This window comes from Oncorhynchus tshawytscha, linkage group LG26 (genome assembly GCF_018296145.1).
Source record: "Oncorhynchus tshawytscha isolate Ot180627B linkage group LG26, Otsh_v2.0, whole genome shotgun sequence".
Taxonomy (NCBI): domain Eukaryota; kingdom Metazoa; phylum Chordata; class Actinopteri; order Salmoniformes; family Salmonidae; genus Oncorhynchus; species Oncorhynchus tshawytscha.
The window spans coordinates 10328621-10353605 of NC_056454.1; the positions used below are offsets into that span (position 1 = coordinate 10328621).

Consider the following 24985-nt stretch of genomic DNA (forward strand, 5'->3'; position numbering starts at 1 on the left):
TGAAACACCCCGTTTAAATTTAAGGAAACAGTCACAAGTGAAACAGGAAACGGCAGTCCAGGGTGACAGAATAAAAAAGTAATTGAACCCAATTCAGAATGCGCAAATCATTGTTGTCAGAGGGACACGTCTCCGTTTCTGAGAAAGTATATTAAAAATAAGCTAAAAGCGGTCCAAAAAAAGTTTACCTTTTAAAGTTTGTAAACTTTTGTGAAGTGCAGAAGCGATACCAGTATTCTAATGTGAAAGGCTCCAAAAGGAGCATTTGTGGGGAGCTCAGGGGACAGAGAAAAATTTGGGGTGCTCCCAAAATTCTGGAGTAATATTGTCAGCGTTGCTATATAAAACAATTTTAAAAAGTGTCCATCTATACTGTAAATCACCTTCTACCAACGCCGTACCTTCTGGAAGCCCAAACAGTACAGCCTTAAGACAAAGGTCCACCTACACAACAGCGATGTAAAGCAGTAAGGCAATTTAAGTCTCCCTGGATAAAGTGTGCAGTTTCAGATTGCAGCCAGGTGTTGGTTATGCAGTGCACACATGGGAAATAAGGGAGAGATCCTCAAAAATCCTCCCAGCAGCTACAGTGTCCGCTAAGACCGACTACAGTGGACCGTGCTATACTCAATGTTTCAAGCTACTGCATTATTAGGTAACACAATGTTTGCATTTAGAGCCTGGCTTTCATAAGAGAGGATCAAAAGTATATTAGTGCGTGCAATAAGAAGCCAGTGCTTCTCTAGCACAGGGATTCTGGAGGAGGATCTGGTAGCTGGAAGACAGACAGGGTTTTTGTTATCTTTCCTCATTCTATTGCTTCATATAATCACAACAAATAAAACATTGCAAGAGCTACATCAAGCATGGGGGGGGTCTGCTAACTTCCATTCCCACACGCTTCCAAGTAAATAACCCTATGGGTTTATGGCACTGCATCCACACATGCAACTGACCTGTGTTACTAAAGTTCATGCGAGAGCGATAACGATTCCTAGAAGTGGCGTGCCACTTAACAGCAGCGTCGAAAAGAGCCAAATATTTGCCTCCTCTTATTTCATGTTTAAGACAGCACTAACACATGGCGCGATTCTAAAACAGATGTCTTTTTCCATACACTCGTCCATACCTTTACATAGGTTCCACACGTAGGCTAATGCTGATACACATTTTCCATCCTTTCAATTGGTATGCAGTAATCTACGATAAATTCAGTAGAGGCTAATGATGTTATTCCATGTTGTTCGGTCTGGATTTACTGGCCTGTGAAAGCGTATCTGGATGTTGTTAGAAGTCCAGAGAATGGTAGTACGACATGCATTGCTCATCTTTGATACGTTCGATTAAAATAATTCTACACTGTTAGGAAAGCACAAAGGTGAGTTCCCTTGTGCGGAATCATGAGTCATGCAGACCCTATTACAGTGTACTGTGGTATGGATACTGCGGAAAAATCTTATCCTCTCAGTTGTGGAAAGGCAATTAAAAAAAGGTCACAAAATGTAAGATGTGCAACATTTGTGTAATTCCCCAAAGTTGCAAAATGTTCAAAATATTGATAGCACTTTATAATAGCTCCACATAATAAAGCATTTATTTATGAATTAGTAAATCATTTATTCATAAATGATTAATCATTACTCATTTGTAAATGTTAGTAACCTGGTTATTCCCACATTTATAAACAACTTTTAAAGTATTTAATAATGATTCATAAGATGATTAATATTGTTCCTTATAAAACATTTACTAATCATTAGTTAAATATTTGTGTGGTCTCATCTAAGTGTGGGCTATTTATACATTATAGATACTAACAAGTGTTTGTTGGCAGTGACTTTTCTACAAAAACAAAAGTGTGTAATCAACCAAGAACTAGAATCTCACGTAATTTGGTCAGCTGTGCGATTAAGTTCTGGGTCCATATGTGTTAGAAATCGGGAGTTCCGGTTTGCCCTCGCAAAAGGAAAGCCAAAGTCCGCAGTTAAAAGACTGAAGCAATGGAAACAAAAAAAGGTTAAACGTGAACATTTCTACCTGCAAATCACACACACCCCACACACACAGTTGAAGTCTGAAGTTTACATACACCTTAACCAAATACATTTAAACGCAGTTTTTCACAATTCCTGAAAATTCCACAATTCCTCCACATTTAATCCTAGTAAAAATTCCCTGTCTTCGGTCAGTTACGATCACCACTTTATTTTAAGAATGTGAAATGTCAGAATAATAGAGAATTATTTATTTCAGCTTTTATTTCTTTCATCACGTTCCCAGTGGGTCAGAAGTTTTACATACACTCAATTAGTATTTGGAAGCATTGCCTTTTACATTGTTTAACTTGGGTCAAACATTTCAGGTAATAAGTTCGGTGAATTTTTGTAACTGAGTCAGGTTTGTAGGCCTCCTTGCTCACACACGCTTTTTCAGTTCTGCCCACAAATTTTCTATAGGATTGAGGTCAGGGCTTTGTGATGGCCACTCCAATACCTTGACTTTGTTGTCCTTAAGCCATTTTGCCACAACTTTGGAAGTATGCTTGGGGTCATTGTCCATTTAGAAGACTCATTTGTGACCAAGCTTTGACTTCCTGACTGATGTCTTGAGATGTTGCTTCAATATATCCACAATTTTACTACCTCATGATGCCATCTATTTTGTGAAGTGTACCAGTCCCTCCTGCAGCAAATCACCCCACAACATGCTGCTGCCACCCCCGTGCTTCACGGTTGGGACGGTGTTCTTCGGCTTGCAAGCCTCCCCCTTTTCCCTCCAAACATAATGGTCATTATGACCAAACAGTTCTCTTTGTTTCATCAGACCAGAGGACAATTCTCCAAAAAGTACAATCTTTGTCCCCATGTGCAGTTGCAAACCGTAGTCTGGCTTTTTTTAATGGCGGTTTTGGAGCAGTGGCTTCTTCCTTGCTGAGCGGCCTTTCAGGTTATGTCGATTTAGGACTCGTTTTACTGTGGATATAGATACTTTCATACCTGTTTCCTCCAGCATCTTCACAAGGTCCTTCGCTGCTGTTCTGGGGATTGATTTGCACTTTTCGCACCAAAGTACGTTCATCTCTAGGAGACAGAACACTTCTCCTTCCTGAGTGGTATGACAGCTGAGTGGTCCCAGGGTGTTTTACTTGCCTACTATTGTTTGTACAGATGAACGTGGTACCTTCAGGCGTTTGGAAATAGCGCCCAAGGATGAACCAGACTTGTGGAGGTCTACATTTTTTTTCTGAGGTCTTGGCTGATTTCTTTTGATTTTCACATGATGTCAAGCAAAGAGGCACTGAGTTTGAAGGTAGGCCTTGAAATGCATCCACAGGTACACCTCCAATTAACTTAAATTATGTCAATTAGCCTATATCAGAAGCTTCTAAAGCCATGACATCATTTTCTGGAATTTTCCAAGCTGTTTAAAGGCACAGTCAACTTAGTGTATGTATACTTCTGACCCACTGGAATTGTGATAGTGAATTATAAGTGAAATAATATGTCTGTAAACAATTGTTGGAAAATTGACTTCTCGTGCACAAAGTAGATGTCCTAACCGACTTGCCAAAACTATAGTTTGTTAACAAGAAATATATGGAGTTGTTGAAAAACAATTGAATGTTTTGTAAACTTCAACTGTATACGGACACGCCTTCAAATGTGGCCTTCAGCCACACCCGTTTCTGACAGATGAATAAAATCGAGCACACAGCCATGCCATCTCCATAGACAAACATTGGCAGTAGAATGGCCTTATTGAAGTGTTCAGTGACATTCAACGTGGCACCGTCATAGGATGCCACCTTTCCAACAGGTCAGTTCGTAAAATGTCTGCCCTGGTCAACTGTAAGTGCTGTTAATGTGAAGTGGAAACATCTAGCAGCAACAACAGCTCAGCCACGAAGTGGAAGGCCACACAAGCTCACAGAACGTGATCCAAACTGCCTCTGGAAGAAACGTCAGCGTAAGAACTGTTCTTCTGGAGATTCAGGAAATGGGTTTCCATGGCCGAGCAGTGTAGTGTAAAGCTCGCCACCATTCAACTCTGGAGCAGTGGAAACGCGTTCTCTGTAGTGATTAATCACGCTTCACCCTCTTGCAGTCCGACGGACAAATCCGGTTTTGGCAGATGCCAGGAGAACGCTACCTGCCCCAATGCATAGTGCCAACTTCTCAGATAGAGTTCAGTGTGTCAAATCAGAGGGCCTGTTGTCCGGACCTCTGGCAGTCTCTAGGGGTGCCACAGGGTTCAATTCTCAGGCCAACTCTTTTCTCTGTATATATCAATGATGTCGCTCTTGCTGTGTGTGATTCTCTGATCCACCTCCACGCAGACAACACCATTCTGTATAGATCTGACCCTTCCTTGGACACAGTGTTAACAAACATCCAAACGAGCTTCAATGCCGTACAAAACACTCCTTCCGTGGCCTCCAACTGCTCTTAAATGCTAGTAAAACGAAATGCATGCTCTTCAACGGATTGCTGCCCGCACTCACCCGCCTGTACAGCATCACTACTCGGGAAGGTTCTGACTTAAGTATTTGTAGTTGTCCACATATTCTAAGTGTCTGGTTAGACTAAACTCTCCTTCCAGACTCACATTAAGCATCTCCAATCCAAAATCGGCTTCTTATTTTGCAACAAAGCCTCCTTCGCTCATGCTGCCAAACATACCCTCATAAAACTATGCTATCGATCCTTGACTTCGGCGATGTAATTTACAAAATAGCCTCCAACACTTTATTCAGCAAATTGGATGTAGTCTGTCACCAAAGCCCCACATACTACCCACCACTGTGACCTGTATGCTCTCGTTGGCTGACCCCCGCTACATATTCGTCGCCAAACCCACTAGCTCCAGGTCATCTAAGTCTTTGCTATGTAAAGTCCCGCCTTATCTCAGCTCGCTGGTCACCATAGCAACACCAACCCGTAGCACGCGCTCTAGAAGGTATATTTCGCCTTTCCTTCCTGTTCTTTGCTGCCAATGACTGGAACGAATTGCAAAAATCACCGAAGCTGAAGCCCCTCTAACTTTAAGCATCAGCTGTCAGAGCAGCTTACCGATCACTGTACCTGTAAATAGCATACACAACGACCTCATCCCCATATTATTAATTTGTTTTGCTCTTTTGTACCCCAGTATCTCTACTTGCACATCATCATTTGCACATCTATCACTCCAGTGTTAATGCTAAATTGTAATTTCACCACTATGGCCCGTTTATGGCCTTACCTCCCTAACATTACTACATATATTTTTGTATTGTGTTACTGACTGTATGTTTGTTTATCCCATGTGTAACTGTTGTTTTTGTCCCACTGCTATGCTTTATATTGTCCAGGTCACAGTTGTAAATGAGAACTTGTTCTCACCTGGCCTACCTGGTTAAATAAAGGTGAAATATATTTATTTTTTAAACTGTAGGTAGAGGATGAAGTTAGGTAGAGGATGAATAATGGTCTGGGGCTGTTTTTCATGGTCCGGGCTAAGCCCCTTAGTTCCAGTGAAGGGAATTCTTAATGCCCCCGTGCACAAAGCGAGTTCCATACAGATATGGTTTGTCGAGATTGGTGTGAAAGAACTTGAGCCCTGACCAACCCCATTGAACACTTTTGAGATGAATTGGAACGGCGACTGCAAGACAGGCCTAATCACCCAACATCAGTGTCCGACATCACTAATGCTCATGGCTGAATGGAAGCAAGTCCCCGCAGCAATGTTCCAATATCTAGTGGAAAGCTTTAACAGAAGAGTGGAGGCTGTTATTGGAGCAAAGGGGCAACCAACTTTATATTGAATATTTGTTGGACAATTCATATTTCACACGGTCATGTTTGTGTTTCCATCTAGTCTACAACATGTCATGGAACTTCTGGAAGCACGGCCCCATCCTGCAAAGTGGCACAGAATACGTAGAGCACCTAAAGAGAGGTTTCTACACATCTCACACTTTCTGCCCCGTGTCCACTCAGGACGCACACCACACACCCTCAAAACTTCACCTGCTTTCAAATGAGTTACAACCTGGTCCATGTGAACCAATATAAGGTCCTACCACTTAAAGATCACTCCAAAACCCCTGCCACTGTCACTTCAGGCCCAGGCTGTGTGGTACAAGGGTGAATGGTTGGACTTGGGGCAGACACACTCGATGGAAACATAGGCTCCCCTCTCATGTGTGCTCTCCTTCCCCTCCCTCCTCTCCCCTCCTTTTCACTCTCCTCTTCCTTTCTCCCTCCACATCTCTATCCCTCCCATCATCTCCAACTCCTCTTCCTACCTGCCTTTTGCTGCTGAGCCCTGAATCTCCACATCACTTCCTTCTCTAACACTGACCTAGAGTAACAGAGGGAGAGGAGCAACAAATAGGATACAATTGTGGTTAGGAACATAATCTCGCTCTTCCTTCTGCTCTTTATTCTTCCTTAACCATACACATACTCTCTTCCTAATAAGGGGTTCCATAAAAAAATTGTGTGACAGTTACACGCCTCCCATTCCACACACACAAACTCAGTCTCCTCCAATCAACTCTTGCCTGACAGACTAACTACAGAGTTTGACAATGTTAGCTGATTAGTTACGAAGCTGGGCCAGTTTCCAAATGAATTGCATCGGTAGAAACAGGAAGAAAAAAAACAAGCATCTTGTTAGCTGGGAATGTAAGCAAATATACTATAGCAGCAAAAAGGGGGGGGGGGACCAACTTCATATTAATGCCCATGATTTTGGAATGAGATGTTCGACAAGCAGGTGTCCACATACTTTGCCATGCATTGTACACTTAACATTTCTACCACAATCACACCTCAGTAGCGAAGGAATAAAAAGTCCACTAGTTGTAGGCTACATCTCCCCATTTCATGATTAACTACCACTCACTAGGTTGACATTAGCAAAACAGTTACATTACAACTCACGCAATTCCTTGCAACAGTTTCACTGTTTGTGAATAAAATGGTTGACATATTTCCTTTAACATCCTGTGTTGTATGCTTATTCTTTAACCATTGGTTATGCTCTTGGCTATTTTGAGAACTTAAGGAGCATCAGCTTATATACTTATAAAGCATAAATAGGCCACACTTTTGAGGTCAAGCAAAAATACTTAACTAATGATTAGTAAATGGTTTATAAAGGACCCATATCAAACATTGTATGAATGGTGTAATGATTGGTAAATGAATAAAGTATTTTGCTAATCCATTATAAATGTGTGATTACATGGTGTTATTATAAAGTGCTAACAAAATGATCCAATAATTTTTCTAAAACTATATTCATTCATACACCTAATATTAGGAACACCTGATTTTGCCCTCAGAAGAGCCTCAATTCGTCGGGCATGGACTCTACACGGTGCTGAAATGTCCCACAGGTATGCTGGAGGTCCTTTGGGTGGTGGACCATTCTTGATACACAAGGGAAACTGTTGAGCGTGAGAAACCCAGCAGTTGCAGTTCTTGACAAACCGGTGTGCTGTCACCTACTACCATACCCTGTTCAAAATGCGCTTAAATATGTTGTCTTGCCCATTCACCCTCTGAATGGAACACATACAGAACAATCCACGTCTCAATTCTCTAAAGGCTTAAAAGGAATTATTTAACCTGTCTCTCCTCCCTTTCATCTACACGAGTTGAAATGGATTTAACAAGTGACATCAATAAGGAATCAAAGCTTTCACCTGGTCAGTCTGTCATGGAAAGAGCAGGTGTTCTTAATGTTTTGTATACAGTGTATATCATCCGTTTTGTTCGCCTACATCTTATTATTTGTCAAAAACGCAACAAATCGAAATACTAGAACATATTCATAAATCAATACCCATCTTTTGCACTTGCTGATTAAGATCTTTCTGACGTCTTCAACTAGAAACAAGCCACACCAGACGGGCGAGACAGAGGAGAGGGTTAGTGCGTGTCCACATACAGAATATTAAGTTAAATCTGTTAAGCTTCTGACTAGCAAAATACTTTTGAGTGCCTAAGATGCATGGCATACTTTGGAAAAAGGAGAGATATTTCATCATGCAGAATACCTGTTTTACAGTGGAAAATATTGACCATGTAACCTAGTAATCAGATTCAGTTGTCTGGAAAATATAAACATAGCTCATCTCAACAATTCTCTGTCTGGGTAGCAACATGAATATGCCAAGCAAAATTTCCTGGGCCATATTTTACACATGCAAGTGACAGGTCAACCTTTCTTTTTTTTGCCTTGCTAATAATAACAAATGGAAACAACTGCTTCGAAAGTGAAGTCTGGAAACCCACTTTTTTCGGTCCTCCTCCCCCAGGTTTTTCCATCGCTCCTGCACGGCAGTGGTGATGTCCTGCAGGCTGGCTGTGGGCTTCTCCTGGAGAACTGATGCCCGGGTCTCCCTCTCAAACAGGGCGGCAGGGGACAGGGGTGTCCTCATGGCACGGTTATTGATCAAGTCGTAGGCCGTCAGCGCCGCCCGTTTCTCCGTTATAGCGTTGGACACCTTTTTGCCAGGGCTGCTCTGACCCTTGGCCTTGACCTGGCCAAGGTCACTGCTCCATCCGGTGGCCAGGTGGATCTTGACGGGCTGCAACGGCTCGCCTGTGGAGGGGTCTGTCAGAGCCGTTCCTCGGCTCCAACTCACTGCTGATAACTGCTCAACGTCTTTGCCTTTGTCATGACCTTGGTCGTGGTTGTCGAGCCTCTCCAGGCCTTTGGCCGTGCCTGGATTTGTTGTCCCGGTGCCGGTCGAAGCCATGTAATCTTCCAATTGTGGAAATGCCAGGTCAAAGTCCCCTGGATTTAGGTTAACTATCCAGTCTTCAGAGGAAGAGGAGGAGCTAGTGTCTGCTGTCTGGTCACCAGCCACTACCCTGGATAGAGGGCCATCACTGCAGTCAGATGGAGCCTTGGCCACTCTGACACTGTGCTCCGCAAGACTGTCCTCTAACTCAGCGTTTCCCCTACAGTCGCCCAGTGATGGGCCAGCATGCAGGCCGCTGCCTCCATCATATTCTGTAGTGACTGGTGTAGCCTCAGTGGCAGACCCCAACCCAGGGCCATAGAAGGAAACCAACAGCGTCTCCACTGCAGCCAGCACAGCCACCTGAGAGTCAAAGTCTCAGTGAGAAATACCACACACATGAATGCCCATGCTGTTCACTTTTCCCTTTCTGCTTACAGAAAATGGCTGTGCAACCAGGTAACTGTTCATTTAATTTCTGTGGTTAATTACAGCACTGGTCAGCTCCTCTTATTTCAAATGGTGGTGGGTGCAGAACTGATTGTCAACTTACTGTTTACGGTCAGCACTTTCTATTTTTATAAAAGATCAAATCAAGTTGTTTTGAGGAGTTACATTTTAGAGAAGTTCAAGTTAAGAGACCGTAACGTTTACTCGCCAAAGCAAGTACGTGGATTCCTTGCTGTACCGCAGAGGCTACACGTAAGGAAATCGTGAATTTGCTAAATGGATCTTGCATTTCACATTCGCAGTTGAATCAGTCTGAAAGCCGAAATGTCTAAATTGACTGGTAACTGGTTCTGCAGCTACCCCCCCCCATCATATTCTGTTTCCCCCTAGTTCTCTAATCTTTCAACCGGTCTGCAAGGAAATGGATAAAATAATAGAAAACGGCACCTTGTTCTGGAGCAGAATCTGGGTCTTGTCGGGTGTCAGGTTAACGTCTACAGTGGATGAGGGAACAGTGATATTGAGCATCACAGTGGGGTAACGATTGAGGGCAGAGTCTGCCGGGTACTGAGCCAGGAAGTGCTGCCGAACCACCTGATGGTCAAGCAGAAAGAAGGTATATGAACTGCAATGATACTATGAGCAATGCGTCACTTTGTTATGTAAACGCTACAACACTGTCAAAGTGACAGTAACAAATGACAGAGCTACATTGGGGATAATAGACAGGCCTATACGATGACAAAGTAATACTTCAGAGGACTGCAATGGAAATAAGCTTTTGGGTTTTATTCTGTATGCATTGTCATCTTCAGCTGGAGTGACTTTATGTAATATAAAAAAATACTACTGGGTGTGCTTCTAGTGCCTGAATTGATGTGATAAAAATAAATAGAATGATATATTTTTTAACCATATTAGTGTTATAAACCTATGTTTTTATTATCCTTGAAACTACTAGTAATAGTTTGATGGTTGTAGCCATCAATTGTCCCATTAACAAATCACCCATATTAGAACAATTATTTATTTTCAAACTTCACCTTTCTCTAGTATAGGCTAATTACCATAATGAACTAAATCAACAAAATGCCACCGATAAGTGATCGGTATGATCAATAATGTTTGGTTTATCGTCCCAGCTCTAGTGAATACGCACTGTACAATTACAGGACAACAAATATTTTGTCCAAGCAACTTCAAAAGCTCTTGTTTATAAAACACCTCTATCCCATTGGCTGCCGATTTCCTTTACCTAAACCAAACAAACAAACATATGTACATTTCATTAACACAAAAAATGTTTTTACCTTCAGGATATCCTTCTGGTGGACAGGTCGATCATTCACGAAGATAAATGTTTTGTCGGGGTTACTGGAGCTTGCTAAAGAGCAATCCATACCAGGTCTGGGAAAGAATCCATCAATTACGATCTGTTAAAAGAAATAAAATCAACATAATAACTGGGGAACAATTTATCAGTGCAAAACATTTTTTTACAGTTACATTTTGATCTCACTTCATGCCAAGTGCCAATTAACATGCATATTACACAGGCAGGTAGAATGTAATACAGGAGTTCCCCCTTGTGATAGCAAATTCATCAGGGACCCCCCTCACAATCAGAACAACTCTTGTGCGATAAAAATGTATTACAGGGAGTTAGGGCTTTGCGAAAAAATAATATCTAGAATTTTTCCTACTTATGGGCGATTCACATCGATTTTTAAAACCTCTAAATAAGCTTTGACGCACAATTACAATGCCTTCAGAAAGAATTCATACCCCTTGACTTAATCCACATTGTTGCATTATACTCCTCAATGCCATTTGATGAATCCTGGAACATATTCCAGTCTGTGCTAGCAAAACAGTCCTGTAGTGTAGCATCCGCATCATCTGCCCACTTCCGTACCAAGCGAATCACTGATACGTCCTGCTTTAGTTTTTGCTTGTAAGCAGGAATCAGGATATAATTATGGTTGTATTTGCCAAATGGAGGGTGAGGGTCCATATGACCGATTATGTTGAACCAAACCTCAAATAGCAAGTTGAAACTGCTTGTATTCAGAGAGAAAGTTATATTTATTTGCATTGTTATTGTTGGGGAGGGGCTTGGCGTCTGTGTGCGAGTGGGAACATGCACAGTAAAGAAGGAATGAAGGAGACGAGACCAAAAAGACAAACACTCAAAAACAGAAGTAGAATAAAAATTACTAAATTCTTGCGATACAGGCATTTGGAACATTAATTCAAATTTGTTTTAACACAATCTAATTAATTCAATATATCGCCTAGCCCTACAAGGAGTTCTACTATAACGTCTGCAGTGCACAGCTGGACGAACCAAGTCTCGCCCCCTGGGTTAATAACACTTAAAGGCTAGCCTCTTAGCATGACAAAGAAAATGTTGCATTTTTCAAGCTAATATCCTGCAATTCTACACATTTTGCCATGAGGCAGAAAGAAAACATTGCTGTTTTAAAGCTTACATTACAGTGCATTTAAAGTACTGAGTCGAAAAATGTATAATTGGTGGAGTACTGTGGATACCAATGTCTCAGAGCCTCCCAGGCCCATGTTGGTCAGTGATATGAACATATATTGTAGATCAGTAATAGTACACAGTTTAAACATATTCCATGGATACCTTGGGCAAAAGTAATTTAAATCTGTTAGTAGTACTCATTTGATGATAATTTGTTTTTCTATCATCATGATGTAATGTACGCATTAACTACAGCAGCTATGCAAAACATGCTTTTTGCATAATTTTTAACAATATGTACCAATACTGTACTTACATGGTATTTAAATTACAGATGCATTGTAAAAATTAAAAAAAGGTACATTTTCCCCAAATTAAAAACACTTATTTGTTTCCTTCTATAGACAAGGAGAGACAGTCTATGCATTTTTTGTTTACCTAGGCGAGCACGTTTTGGTTTTTGCCCTAGCACTACACAGCTGATTCAAATAATCAAAGCGTGTTGATGAGTTGATTACGTGAATCAGCAGTGTACTGCTAGGGCAAAAAATTTAAAAAATACCACTTACATTAGTGTTTTCTAACCAAAAATCAGTTACCCAACATTCGAATGTTTAGCATTTCACTTTGATGCAGGTGTCCTGCCCACAGACTACCTGGCCATGAATGAGCTCGGTTATTCGAGGCGGAGTCGTGTAGAGGTAATCTGGGCCTCATTGGCAGCAGTGTTCACTGCCACAGGACCCCAATCTCGTAATTACAAAAGTAGTACAGGAAAAAAACTGACCCAGGTTCCCCGCAGATACTCGTTGACACACTTACAGCTAAGCCTCTTGATGCGTCCACACAATCAAGGAGTGACAATGAGTATATTTTTATACAAAATATGTCAAACAGCCTGTGCCACCAGAAGACTCTGGGTACGAGCCCAGGCTCTGTCGCAGCCGGCCGGGCCCGGGAGGTCCATGGGGACGACGCACAATTGGCCTAGCGTCGTCCGGGTTAGGGAGGGTTTGGCCGGTAGGGATATCCTTGTCTCATCGCGCACCAGCGACTCCTGTGGCGGGCCGAGCGCAGAGCACGCTAACCAGAGCCACGGTGTTTCCTCTGACACATTGGTGCGGCTGGTTTCCGGGTTGGATGCCCGCTGTGTTAAGAAGCAGTGAAGCTTGGTTGGGTTATGTTTCGGAGGACGCATGGCTTTTGTCCTTCGTTGCAGCGATGAGACAAGATAGTAACTACTAACAATTGGATACCACGGAATTGGGGAGAAAAAGGGGGTAAAAAAAATAAAATAAAATCTAAACAATGTCTTGCCAAAGATGAAATAGTTAAATATAGTAGGCACCAAGGTTAAGGGAAAATAACTAAACAAACCAAGTGAGAACTGTCTGAGATATGAAATCTGCAAGACAACCTACCTAAATCTGAAAAACAGAGGTCCTAGGATTGACACAGGCCAGGGTCCTAAGATTGAGTCAAACTTTTCTCAGGTGACCTGAGCAGCAGGCCTGGCTGTGTTTCCCAGTCTGTCTGCACGTGTCACACCCATGAGCGCGGAACTGGAACACATCTTGGCTTGGTGTCCTACCCGATGAGTGATCATCTCTCCCTGGCTAATGACTGATTACTCAAGCAGACCTCTCACCGCATAAATTAAAAAGGTGGGTCTATAGGACATTCTAAGAATGTTGAGAAAAAAAAAATCAAAATTGGTAGACAAAAACATATCCTTATCTGGATAATGAGTTTCATGAGCCAGACCTAAGGCTAATGTTATTGCAAAGCTATCGATGTAGCTGAGCTATATGTAATCTGGTACCACAAAACACACTATCCTCACACATGGAAGATGTAGTTCCAGGGACACATTGTTTTGGTTTTAGAGCGGCACACTGCTCATTTTAATGAGCAATGCAAAACTTCTCATAACGTAACACATAGTAAATGAAAAGCCAGTTCATTGATGCAATGCAATTTGTGGATTTGCATGTACACTACCGTTCTAAAGTTTGTGGTCACTTAGAAATGTCTTAGTTCTTGAAAAAAAAGCACATTCTGTCCATTAAAATAACATCGAATTGATCATAAATACAGTGTAGACATTATTAATGTTGTAAATGACTATTGTAGCTGGAAACGGCTGATTTTTAATGGAATATCTACATAGGCGTGCAAGGGCCCATTATCAGCAACCATCACTCCCATGTTCCAATGGCACGTGGTGTTAGCTAATCCAAATTTAGCATTGTAAAAAAGGCAATTTGATCATTAGAAAACCCTTTTGTAATTATGTTAGCACAGCTGAAAAATGTCCTGATTAAAAAAAGTCCTCTACTGGCAGCTTCATTAAATAGTACCCGCAAAACACCAGTCTCAACGTAAACAGTGAAGAGGCAAATCCGGGATGCTGGCCTTCTAGGCAGAGTTCCTCTGTCCAGTGTATGTGTTCTTTTGCCCATCCTCATCTTTTCATTTTTTTAGGCCAGTCTGAGATATGGCTTTTTCTTTGCAACTCTGCCTAGAAGGACAGCATCCCGGATTTGCCTCTTCACTGTTTACGTTGAGACTGGTGTTTTGCGGGTACTATTTAATGAAGCTGCCAGTTGAGGACTTGTGAGGCATCGGTTTCTCAAACTAGACACTAATGTACTTGTTCTCTTGCTCAGTTGTGCACCGGGGCCTCCCACTCCTCTTTCTATTCTGGTTAGAGACAGTTTGCACTGTTCTGTGAAGGGAGTAGTACACAGCGTTGTACGAGATATTCAGTTTCTTGGCAATTTCTCGCATGGAATAGCCTTTATTTCTCAGAACAAGAATAGACTGATGAGTTTCAGAAGAAAGGGTCTTTGTTTCTGGCCATTTTGAGCCTGTAATCAAACCCACAAATGCTGATGCTTCAGATACTCAACTAGTCTGAAGAAGGCCAGTGTTATTGGCCTTTTAAAACGCTAAACTTGGATTAGCTAACACAACATGCCATTGGAACACAGGAGTGATGGTTGCTGATAATGGGCCTCTGTACGCCTATGTAGATATTCCATAAAAATTAAAATAAATCTGCCATTTCCAGATACAATAGTCATTTACAACATTAACAATGTCTACATTGTATTTCTGATCAATTTTATGTTCTTTTAATGGACAAAAAAAATAAAAAATTATTTCAAAAACAAGGACATTTCTAAGTGAACCCAAACTTTTGAACTTTAGTGTACATGTGGTTTCCTCTTGTTCTGCTCATTATCTAATTAGGTCAAGTTATGAGAGCACCAATGGTACCTTTGCACCAAAGGGCATGGTTGTGTGTTGTCACGTTGCCAAAATGAGCGTCACATTTTGTTCCACAAGAGGCATGGCCCCTACATCAACTTTCCAGAATCTATGAACTGGATTCCGTGATCGCTAAGCTTCGGCGAATGAAGGGGGAGCCAATAAGCGTTCTTTCATTGCTACCGGGAGGACAAAGGCCAATGGTCCTCCTCATAACTAGGACCCAGAGTCCTGCTGAAAAATAACAACAAAAGCAAACAAGGGAAAGGGACTTGTGCTCAGTATCTGTCAGGCCACATTAGCCGAGAGATGCACGGCAGGTAGCAGCCACACAACACCTACCATGACAAAGCAGAAACTTAACGCTCCACAGCCAACTCAATTACCAGCAACAAAGCAAATCTCACACAAGGAGAAAAAGGGCATAGACGTAGCTGCCGAACAGCCAACCAACATCATATACTGGCTTGAAAGCAGGAGTTCTTGGTGCAGTCATTTCCCAAGCTTGGTGTCTAGTATTTCTCACTTGCAGTCAGTCACAAACATGGTGGACCTGTCCGTTCTGCAGCTGAAACACCACCATCCAGAGCAAGGTCCATGCACTGTGGAACACACCCAGGATATGGAGAGAGGGTCTCTGGGGAAACTTGGTGTTGGCCAAGACTGGAGGGCAGTGGGAGGACGAGTGGCTGGGTGCCAGAGCAGCCGTGCCATGTCTCTCTATGACACTGGGCCATCCACATGCACCACGTGGGTCACACAATCTCTTCGAATTTAATTCAGTGCCACATTTGTCACCAGGGTTCGAATGGCCTTTTCTTGTAAAGACAGTTATGGTGTATCGTTTCATGATTGCCCCTTCCATTTGCATCACATGTCATTTGAGTCAAATGGTGCTCTGACTCTTTACATGTCCTCTTTTTCCATTTTGGAGGCAGGGCACTTATTGTAAAAAAATATATATAAATGTTTTTTAAAGTGACTGATGTGTACATTTGGGAGATACAGAAGTCAATAAAATAGTAATTGGTGTCATTGAGCACTGCAAAACCAGCAATGTTTAAGTCAAGCTCTGTGTGGACACCTCCAAGAACAGCCACCTGCTCACATATTTCAGGACTGAGGTATAACATTAAAGCCCTTGACCATGTTGAGACTACATTATGATAGCCACTCGAAAGAGGGTTCAATCAAAACAGATGGGAAGTTTCTGGGGTAAGGCCAACAGCGTTGGTCCTAAGCGGTGTTGTAGAACTCATATCCAATTTCTGTTTTTCACTTATTTAGCATAGTTAAATTGCATTATTGTAGTACGACAGAAGCGTTTTATCTATGACTACCGGTTTGGTTGAACCAGTCCCATGACAGAGTGATGCTGGTGTGAGTGTTTGACTGACCTCTGGTTGTTGATGGTGGACGGGGAGCAGGTGGGCCACAGCGTTGGGCCCCAGTGTAGCCATGAGAGCCATCCTGTGATCGGACACCTTGGCCTTCTGCCACAACACCACCTGCAACAACACGTAGCAGCTTATTTTCAGTCTGGCTAAAAAAAGACCACCTGCCGGATCTCAAAATCAAGACAGTAGACACTGACCACCAGTCAAAGCCTCTCCTGTAGCACTTCCCTTACCTGTGTGGCGGCACAAGAGGGGCTAAGAGAGAGGTTTACGGTGTCAACTGTTCCAGAAAGACCTGAACCAGACCAGGGTGTTTGGGGAAGGCTAGAGAACAAGTTAGTGTACACTGGTGCATATGTTAGGTCACATACTGTGAGAGCAGTTCTACTGAATCAGCGAGTCTGTGCTAGCACCTTGGAGCTTGTAAAACAGACACTAGTTCACATTCTCAAAATCAGCATGTTGTCTGAGCATATTATTCAACCCAATGGATCACTGTGCACTGCATAATGAAAGTTGACCACAGTGGCCACAAGGTTACACAATCTTCCTCATCACTGTGCAACCTCCACCGAGGCACGGATTCCTCAGATTTTCCTTCGTGTCAGATGTATGAGAGGAAAGTAGTCCAGGAGAAAAAGCAAACACATTCACACCCACGGGTGGCCCTGTCATTGGTGTCCACCAACAAGTACATCTCAAGGGTGTTGATTTCTGTAAGCATGCTGCCCGCAGCAGCACACGTCTATGCAATGAAATATGCTATTTAGTGACTGTAAACGGATCACTCCCGTAAAAAGCACTTGGAGAAGCCATGAAACCCAACACAGGCTGAAGTGCAAAGTTCGGGATACGGGATATGTCTCCCAAGTGCTAATGCCATGAAATGGGGACACACTCCTCCCTTGATGATCTCCGAGTGATTTCAATGAAAAGTATACGGCGGTCGAGTAACTCCTCTGACTCCCTCCCCTATTATTTTATTCCAAGTGGCCACTGACTGAAACTGAATCTCAAATCAAATTGTATTGGCGGCGTACACTATTTGCAGATGTTCAGTGAAATGCTTTTGTATCTAGCTACAACAGTGCAGTAATACCTAACAAAACAAAAACGCACACAAACCCCAAAAGAATGAGCAATGTCAGAGTCTGGAATATAAATATATACACGGGAAAAAGAAAAAAAAATGCAACAATTTCAAAGATTTGAATACAGTTACAGTTCATATAAAGGAAATCAGTAAATTGAAATAAATTCATTAGGCCCCAATTTATGGATTTTACATGCAGATATGCATCTGTTGGTCACAGATCCCTTTAAAAAAGTAGAGGCGTGTATCAGAAAACCAGTCAGTATCTGGTGTGACCATTTGCCACATGCAGCGAGACATATCCTTCGCATAAAGTGCATCAGGCTGTTGATTGTGGCCTGTGGAATGTTGTCCCACTCCTCTTCGATGGCTGTGTGAAGTTGCTGGACATTGGCGGGAACTGGAACATGCGGTCTTGCGCGTCAATCCATAGCATCCCAAACATGCTCATTGGGTCACACCTGGAGAGTATAAAGCCCATGGAAGAACTGGGCCATTTTTAGCTTCCAGGAATTGTATACAGATCCTTGTGACATGGGGCCATGCATTATCATGCTGAAACAGGTGATGGCGACAGATGAATGGCATAACAGTGGGCCTCAGGACACTTGTGGGGCCCTATGTTGAGGAGCAGCGTAGAGTAGGTGTTGTTGCCTAACTTCACCACCTGGGGTCGGCCGTCAGGAAGTCCAGGACCCAGTTGCACAGGTCAGGATTCAGACTCAGGGCCCCGAGCTTAGTGATGAGCTTGGAGGGCCCTATTATATTGAAAGCTGAGCTGTAGTTGATGAGCAGCATTCTTACATAGGTATTCCTCTTGTCCAGATGAGATAGGGCAGTGTGCATTGCGTTTGCGTCATCCCTGGATCTGTTGGGGCAGTATGCAAATTGTAGTGGGTGTCGGTTAAGGTGATATGATCCTTAACAAGCCAATCAAAGCAAAATGGCAGAAGTGCGTGCTCGTCTGAAATAAAAGATCCCAGAAATGTTCCATGCACGCATTTCTCCTTTGCCAAGATAATCCAAATCACTGGCAACTTTAATAAATCGAACACTAGTCACTTTAATAATGTTTACATATCTTGCCTTACTCATCTCATATGTATATACTGTATCTTAGTCTGTCGCTCTGACATTGCTCATCCAAATATTTATATATTCTTAATTCATCATTCCTTTACTTAGATGTGTGTGTATTGGGTATATGTTGTGAAATGTTTAGATATTACTGCACTGTCAGAGCTAGAAACAAATATTTCGCTACACCCGCAATAACATCTGCTAAACATGTGTATGTGATCAATACATTTAACCTGACAGGTGTGGCATATCAAGAAGCTTATTAAATTAGCATGATCATTACAGATGTTTCAAGTTGAGGGAGTGTGTAATTGGCATGCTGACTGCAGGAATGCCCCTCAGAGGTGGTCGTCAGAGAATTGAATGTTAATTTCTTTACCATAAGCCGCCTCCAACGTCATTTTAGAGAATTTGACAGTACGTCTAACCGGCCTCACAACCGCAGACCACGTGTAACCACAGCAGCCCAGGACCTCCACATCTGGCTTCTTCACCTGCGGGATCATCTGAGACCAGCCACCCGGGACAGCTTATGAAACTTTGGGTTTGCACAACTAAAGAATGTCTGCACAAATTGTCACAAGGAAGCTCATTTGCGAACTCGTCGTCCTCAGTGTCTTGAATTGACTGCAGATATGCATTGTAACCGACTTAATTTGGCAAATGAAGGAGTCAAACAGACAAGCCTGGATGAGATCTTTAAGGTCAGGGCCCTCCGCAAGGCTCACAAAATCATTTTAAACCCAAGCCACCCCCTGTACCCGGACTTTGAACTACTCCCGGACTTGAATTGGTATGTAACTGTTATGAAAGTTGTATGTCACAAGGATCTGTACACAAATCCTGGAAGCTAAAAATGTCCCAGTTCTTCCATGGCCTGCATACTTACCAGACATGTCACCACCCATGGAGCATGTTTGCAATGCTCTGGATTCAGGTGTATAACAGTGTGTTCCATTTGCCACTAATATCCAGCAACTTCACACAGCCATTGAAGAGGAGTGGGACAACATTCCACAGTCCACAATCAACAGCTTGATCAACTCTATGCAAAGGAGATGTGACCAATGCAGCGCGACACCCCAGATGCGAACTGTTTTTCTGATCTACACCTCTACCTTTTATTTTTTAAGGCATCTGTGACCCTTACATGCATACCTATCTTCCCAGTCATGTGAAATCCATAGATGAGGGTCTAATGACCTAATTTCATTTGACTGATTCCTTATATGAACTGGAACTTAGTAAAATATTTGAAATTGTTGAATGTTGCGTTTATATTTTCGTTCAGTGTAAGTTACATTTATGTATTTCATTTTCAATAAATTTGCACAAATGTCAAGAAACTTGTTTTTACTTTGTCATTATGGGGTATTGTATGCAGATGGGTGAGAAAAAAAACAAATGTAATCCATTTTGAATTCTAACAACAAAATATGGAATAAGTCGAGGGGTATGAATGGTTTCTGAAGACACTGTACCTGCGTATGACACTGATCTACAAGTCATGTGCGCACAGTGCGGGAGACTCATTGGCGTGAGCAGCTGTGAGGTAGCTAGGCCTACCCTATCCCTGTTCTAATATTCGTAGGCTACACCTGAGCTGCACCTTCAGCATTCAGATGTTCAGATGTAAAATGGCTTGCACAATATTAAAATCATAGGCTTTAATGCGGGACAACCAATGTAATTTGCTGGGTCATTGTTACCAAATGCGCTGTAGAAAATTGTGTTTTTACCGGTAGAGCTGTGTGGGCTACTTGGGGTGGACACAACTCACATCTCGCTGATTGAACATGTTCCTGCCAATTGTTTTTTTTCGGTCATTACATGAACAGGGTAAATGTGTCATTTCGTAACAAGGACAGCAATCATTTTTGTGAGCTGCACTGGTCTGAACGGGAGGAGAGCAGCTCTCCTCCGTAAAGTTCCAAACGGTCAGAAACATTTGCTTTTGTGACAGGGGTGAAATCCAAAGCTGTGTTATACACTGCTCAAAAAAATAAAGGGAACACTTAAACACAATGTACTTCCAAGTCAATCACACTTCTGTGAAATCAAACTGTCCACTTAGGAAGCAACACTGATTGGCAATAAATTTCACATGCGGTTGTGCAAATGGAATAGACAACAGGTGGAAATTAAAGGCAATTAGCAAGACACCCCCAATAAAGGAGTGTTTCTGCAGGTGGTGACCACAGACCACTTCTCAGTTCCTATGCTTCCTGGCTGATGTTTTGGTCACTTTTGAATGCTGGTGGTGCTTTCACTCTAGTGGTTGCATGAGACGGAGTCTACAACCCACACAAGTGGCTCAGGTAGTGCAGCTCATCCAGGATGGTACATCAATGCGAGCTGTGGCAAGAAGGTTTGTTGTGTCTGTCAGCGTAGTGTCCAGAGCATGGAGGCGCTACCAGGAGACAGGCCAGTACATCAGGAGACGTGGAGGAGGCCAACAACACAGCAGCAGGACCGCTACCTCCACCTTTGTGCAAGGAGGAGCAGGAGGAGCACTGCCAGAGCCCTGCAAAATGACCTCCAGCAGGCCACAAATGTGCATGCGTCTTCTCAAATGGTCAGAAACAGACTCCATGAGGGTGGTATGAGGGCCTGACGTCCACAGGTGGGGGTTGTGCTTACAGCCCAACACCGTGCAGGACGTTTGGCATTTGCCAGAGAACACAGAGATTGGCAAATTTGCCACTGGCGCCCTGTGCTCTTCACAGATGAAAGCAGGTTCACACTGAGAACATGTGACAGAGTCTGGAGACGCCGTGGAGAACGTTCTGCTGCCTGCAACATCCTCCAGCATGACCGGTTTGGCGGTGGGCCAGTCATGGTGTAGGGTGGCATTTCTTTGGGGGGCCGCACAGCCCTCCATGTGCTCGCCAGAGGTAGCCCGACTGCCATTAGGTACCGAGATGTGATCCTCAGACCCCTTGTGAGACCATATGCTGGTGCGGTTGGCCCTGGGTTCCTCCTAATGCAAGACCTCATGTGGCTGGAGTGTGTCAGCAGTTTCTGCAAGAGGAAGGCATTGATGTTATGGACTGGCCCGCCCATTCCCCAGACCTGAATCCAATTGAGCACATCTGGGACATAATGTCTCGCTCCATCCACCAACGCCACGTTGCACCACAGACTGTCCAGGAGTTGGCGGATGCTTTAGTCCAGGTCTGGGAGGAGAACCCTCAGGAGACCATCTGCCACCTCATCAGGAGCATGACCAGGCGTTGTAGGGAGGTCATACGGGACCATGACCAGGCGTTGTAGGGAGGTCATACGGGACCATGGAGGTCACACACACTACTGAGCCTCATTTTGAATTGTTTTAAGGACATTACATCAAAGTTGGATCAGCCTGTAGTGTGGTTTTCCACTTTAATTTTGAGTGTGACTCCAAATCCAGACCTCCATGGGTTGATAAATTTGATTTCCATTGATAATTTGTGATTTTGTTGTCAGCACATTCAACTATGTAAAGAAAAAAGTATTTAATAAGAATATTTCATTCAGATCTAAGATGTGTTATTTTAGTGTTACCTTTATTTTTTTGAGCAATGTATTAATTGGCTATGTAGGTCATTGCTCATTTCCAAAGATAAATATTGACATATTACTAGCTCAAAACAATTTGAACTTATAATAGACAAGTTAAATCACTGGGTGATGAGAATTTCAGATCAATTGCCCCCCCCTCATCTGATTGTGGTAGATGCTCAGTCTGCCCTATGGCTCAGCTCACACACTACATCATACAAAACACACAGCTCAGAAGTCAGCTGAGACAGAGCCAATCGTTTCAAACTAAAAGTATCGTTCCTGTATAGTATCGGAGCCCATGTAACAAGATGTGTATCGAATTGTGTTTGTAAGGAGAGAAACACATCCCTGGAATAAGATGATCTACCATTTTAAGTCCCATCAAGACACCACTAACGTATCAAATCACACACAGCATTAAGGACACTCTAAACAGTGATTATTGGGAGGTATGCAGGGATTGGTTTCATGGAATATACAGACAGATGAGGACACCTTGTGGTAAGAAGTATAAGATTAATAAATAAGAAAGAAGTTGCACCTTATTGTGAGTGAGGGTGAGTCTCAGCTCTGGTTTTATAATGGCATAGGCCATGAGCAGGTCCTGCACCTTCTTCAACTCCTCCTTGCACTTCTTCGTGTTGACATAGTACTGCCTCCTCACTGGGAGATTCTTAAAAAGCTTCAGCACACAGACTGTGGTACCTGAAAAGACATCAAAGCTTATGCCTACCCATAACATTTCTCTCTGTCAAGTATACATAATAAATATTGCTGGAATCGGACGGAATGGATTGTCCGTTTCAGTAAAAAGGAAAAAGCCAAACCTTGCCCTAGGTGAGAGGGCTTCTGGGAAACAACACTTCCCGTGAGGTCAAGCGTGTATCGGGTCCCGACGTCGTCCTCTGACGTCTTTGTCGTGACAGCTACCTGGTGGGAGTCAATGGGACAAATCTATCACAGCTACTTAGTTCCGCTTTTGACTTTTTGGAGCAGAATTGTCTAAAAGACATATCTGACCTCTGCCACAGCGCAGATGGAGCCCAGGGCCTCTCCTCTGAAGCCATATGTCACCAGGTGCTCCAGGTCGTCGTGGCTGCAGATCTTAGAGGTGTAGTGTTGCACAGCCATCACAGCAGTATCAGCAGCTTTGATGCCAGAGCCATTGTCTCTGATTTCTATTCGATCAAAACCATAATTCTCCTAAGACATGACATAAACAAAAAACAGAATGCAGTTCATAAGAAATTGTAGTTAGTTCAGTGTAGTCCCTTCAAAAGTCTCTCAAAAGCAGATTTAGTTTTGGGTCCTATTAACACCTAAGATCTTAAAAGTACCTTTTGTGGGTTGATCTGATCATATTTTAGTGTCCACTGCAGCTTAGTTTCCAATTCAAGAGGAGGAAGTACAAGAAAATAATCAATTGTGCTTCAATAAAACATTAGCTTCCTTCCATACAGGCTAGATGTGCTAGATGCTTGGAGGCATTTGATATTGACGATGTGGTGTTCACAGTTCCGGAAAAATGTCTTCCTCTTCATAAGTGGATTTGCTTCCCTCTTGGCAATATAGGAGAAGAGTTAGAAATATTAGTCCAATAAAAAAAGCTTCACTATGTCCTCAGAGGCTGGCTGTGCTGCCTGAAAGTATTACTGCTGACAGCTCATTAAGAAATGGCTTTGAAGTGGGCAAAGACTGCATTGATGAGAGTGAACTCAAGTATTCCGCCATGCCAAGAAAAACAAGCTCACACTGAGAGCAGGTGAGCTGAGCCCACTCGAAATGGGAAAATATCTTAGGAATTCAGATGACATGACCATGAGTACACTACAACCATTTCAGACAGTAATTGAGAGTTGGAGACAGTGTGTGTTGCTTGCTATTCATTTTATCATGACAGGTTAAACAGCATACCTTAAAAAGGGCAATTCTGCCACTTTTCAACCTCATTCATTATCTCCAACACAAAACCATTGTCTACATACAGTGCCTTTGGAAAGTACTCATACTCCTAGACTTTCTCCACATTGTTACATTATAGCCTTATTCTAAAATGGATCAAATAATGTATTTTCCTCAGCAATGTACACTCAACACCCCATAATGACAAAGTGAAAACAGGTTTAGACATTTTTGCAAATGTATTCAAAATAAACAGAAATACATTATTTACATAAGTATTCAGACCCTTTGCGATGAGACTCTAAATTGAGCTCCTGTTTCCAATGATCATCCTTGAGCTGTTTCAACAAAGTGATTGTCCACCTGTTGTAAATTCAATTGATTGGACATGGATTTGGAAGGCACACACACACACGTCTAAATAAAGTCTCACAGTTGACAGTAAATGTCAGTGCAAAAGCCTAGCCATAAGGTCAAAGGAATTGTCCACAGAGCTCCAAGACAGGATTGTGTCAAGGCACAGATCTTGGGAAGGGAACCAAAAAATGTCTGCAGCATTGAAGGTCCCCAAAACCAAATAGCCTCCATCACTCCTAAATTGAAGAAGTTTGGAGCCACCAAGAGACTCTTCCTAGAGCTGGCAGCCAGGCCAAACTGAGCATTAAGGGGGAAAGGGCCTTGGCAGGGAGGTGACCAAGAACTAGATGGTTACTCTGACAGAGCTATAGAGTTCCTCTGTGGAGATGGGAAAACTTTACAGAAGGATAACAATCTCTGCAGCACTCCACCAATCAGGCCTTTATGGTAGAGGGGCAGACAGAAGCCACCCCTCAGTAAAAGCCACATGACAGCCCGCTTGAAGTTTGCCAAAAAGGCACCTAAAGACTCTCAGACATGAGAAACAAGATTCCCTGGTCTGTTGAAACCAAGATTGAACTCTTTGGCCTGAATGCCAAACGTCACGTCTTGAGGAAACCTGGCCCCATCCACACATTGAAGCATGGTGGTGGCAGCATCAT

General features: G+C 42.8%; 1 protein-coding gene across 5 annotated transcripts in view; it reads right to left on the bottom strand.

Moving 5' to 3' along the window:
• The window catches only part of pms1 (PMS1 homolog 1, mismatch repair system component), a 61286-nt gene that overhangs the window by 32949 nt on the left and 3352 nt on the right, over window positions 1–24985 (bottom strand). For 4 of the 5 annotated variants that reach the window (XM_024388809.2, XM_024388808.2, XM_024388807.2 and 1 more), the window contains exons 3-9: window positions 23085–23267; window positions 22892–22994; window positions 22606–22769; window positions 16349–16459; window positions 10501–10623; window positions 9638–9784; window positions 8289–9103 (exon numbers count right to left, since the gene is read on the bottom strand). In XM_024388809.2, the coding sequence (XP_024244577.1) occupies window positions 8289–9103; window positions 9638–9784; window positions 10501–10623; window positions 16349–16459; window positions 22606–22769; window positions 22892–22994; window positions 23085–23267 (1646 nt within the window). Of the gene's footprint in view, window positions 1–8288; window positions 9104–9637; window positions 9785–10500; window positions 10624–16348; window positions 16460–22605; window positions 22770–22891; window positions 22995–23084; window positions 23268–23401; window positions 23567–24985 lie in introns of those variants that run through there. The other variant, XM_042306665.1, reaches the window with a different exon arrangement.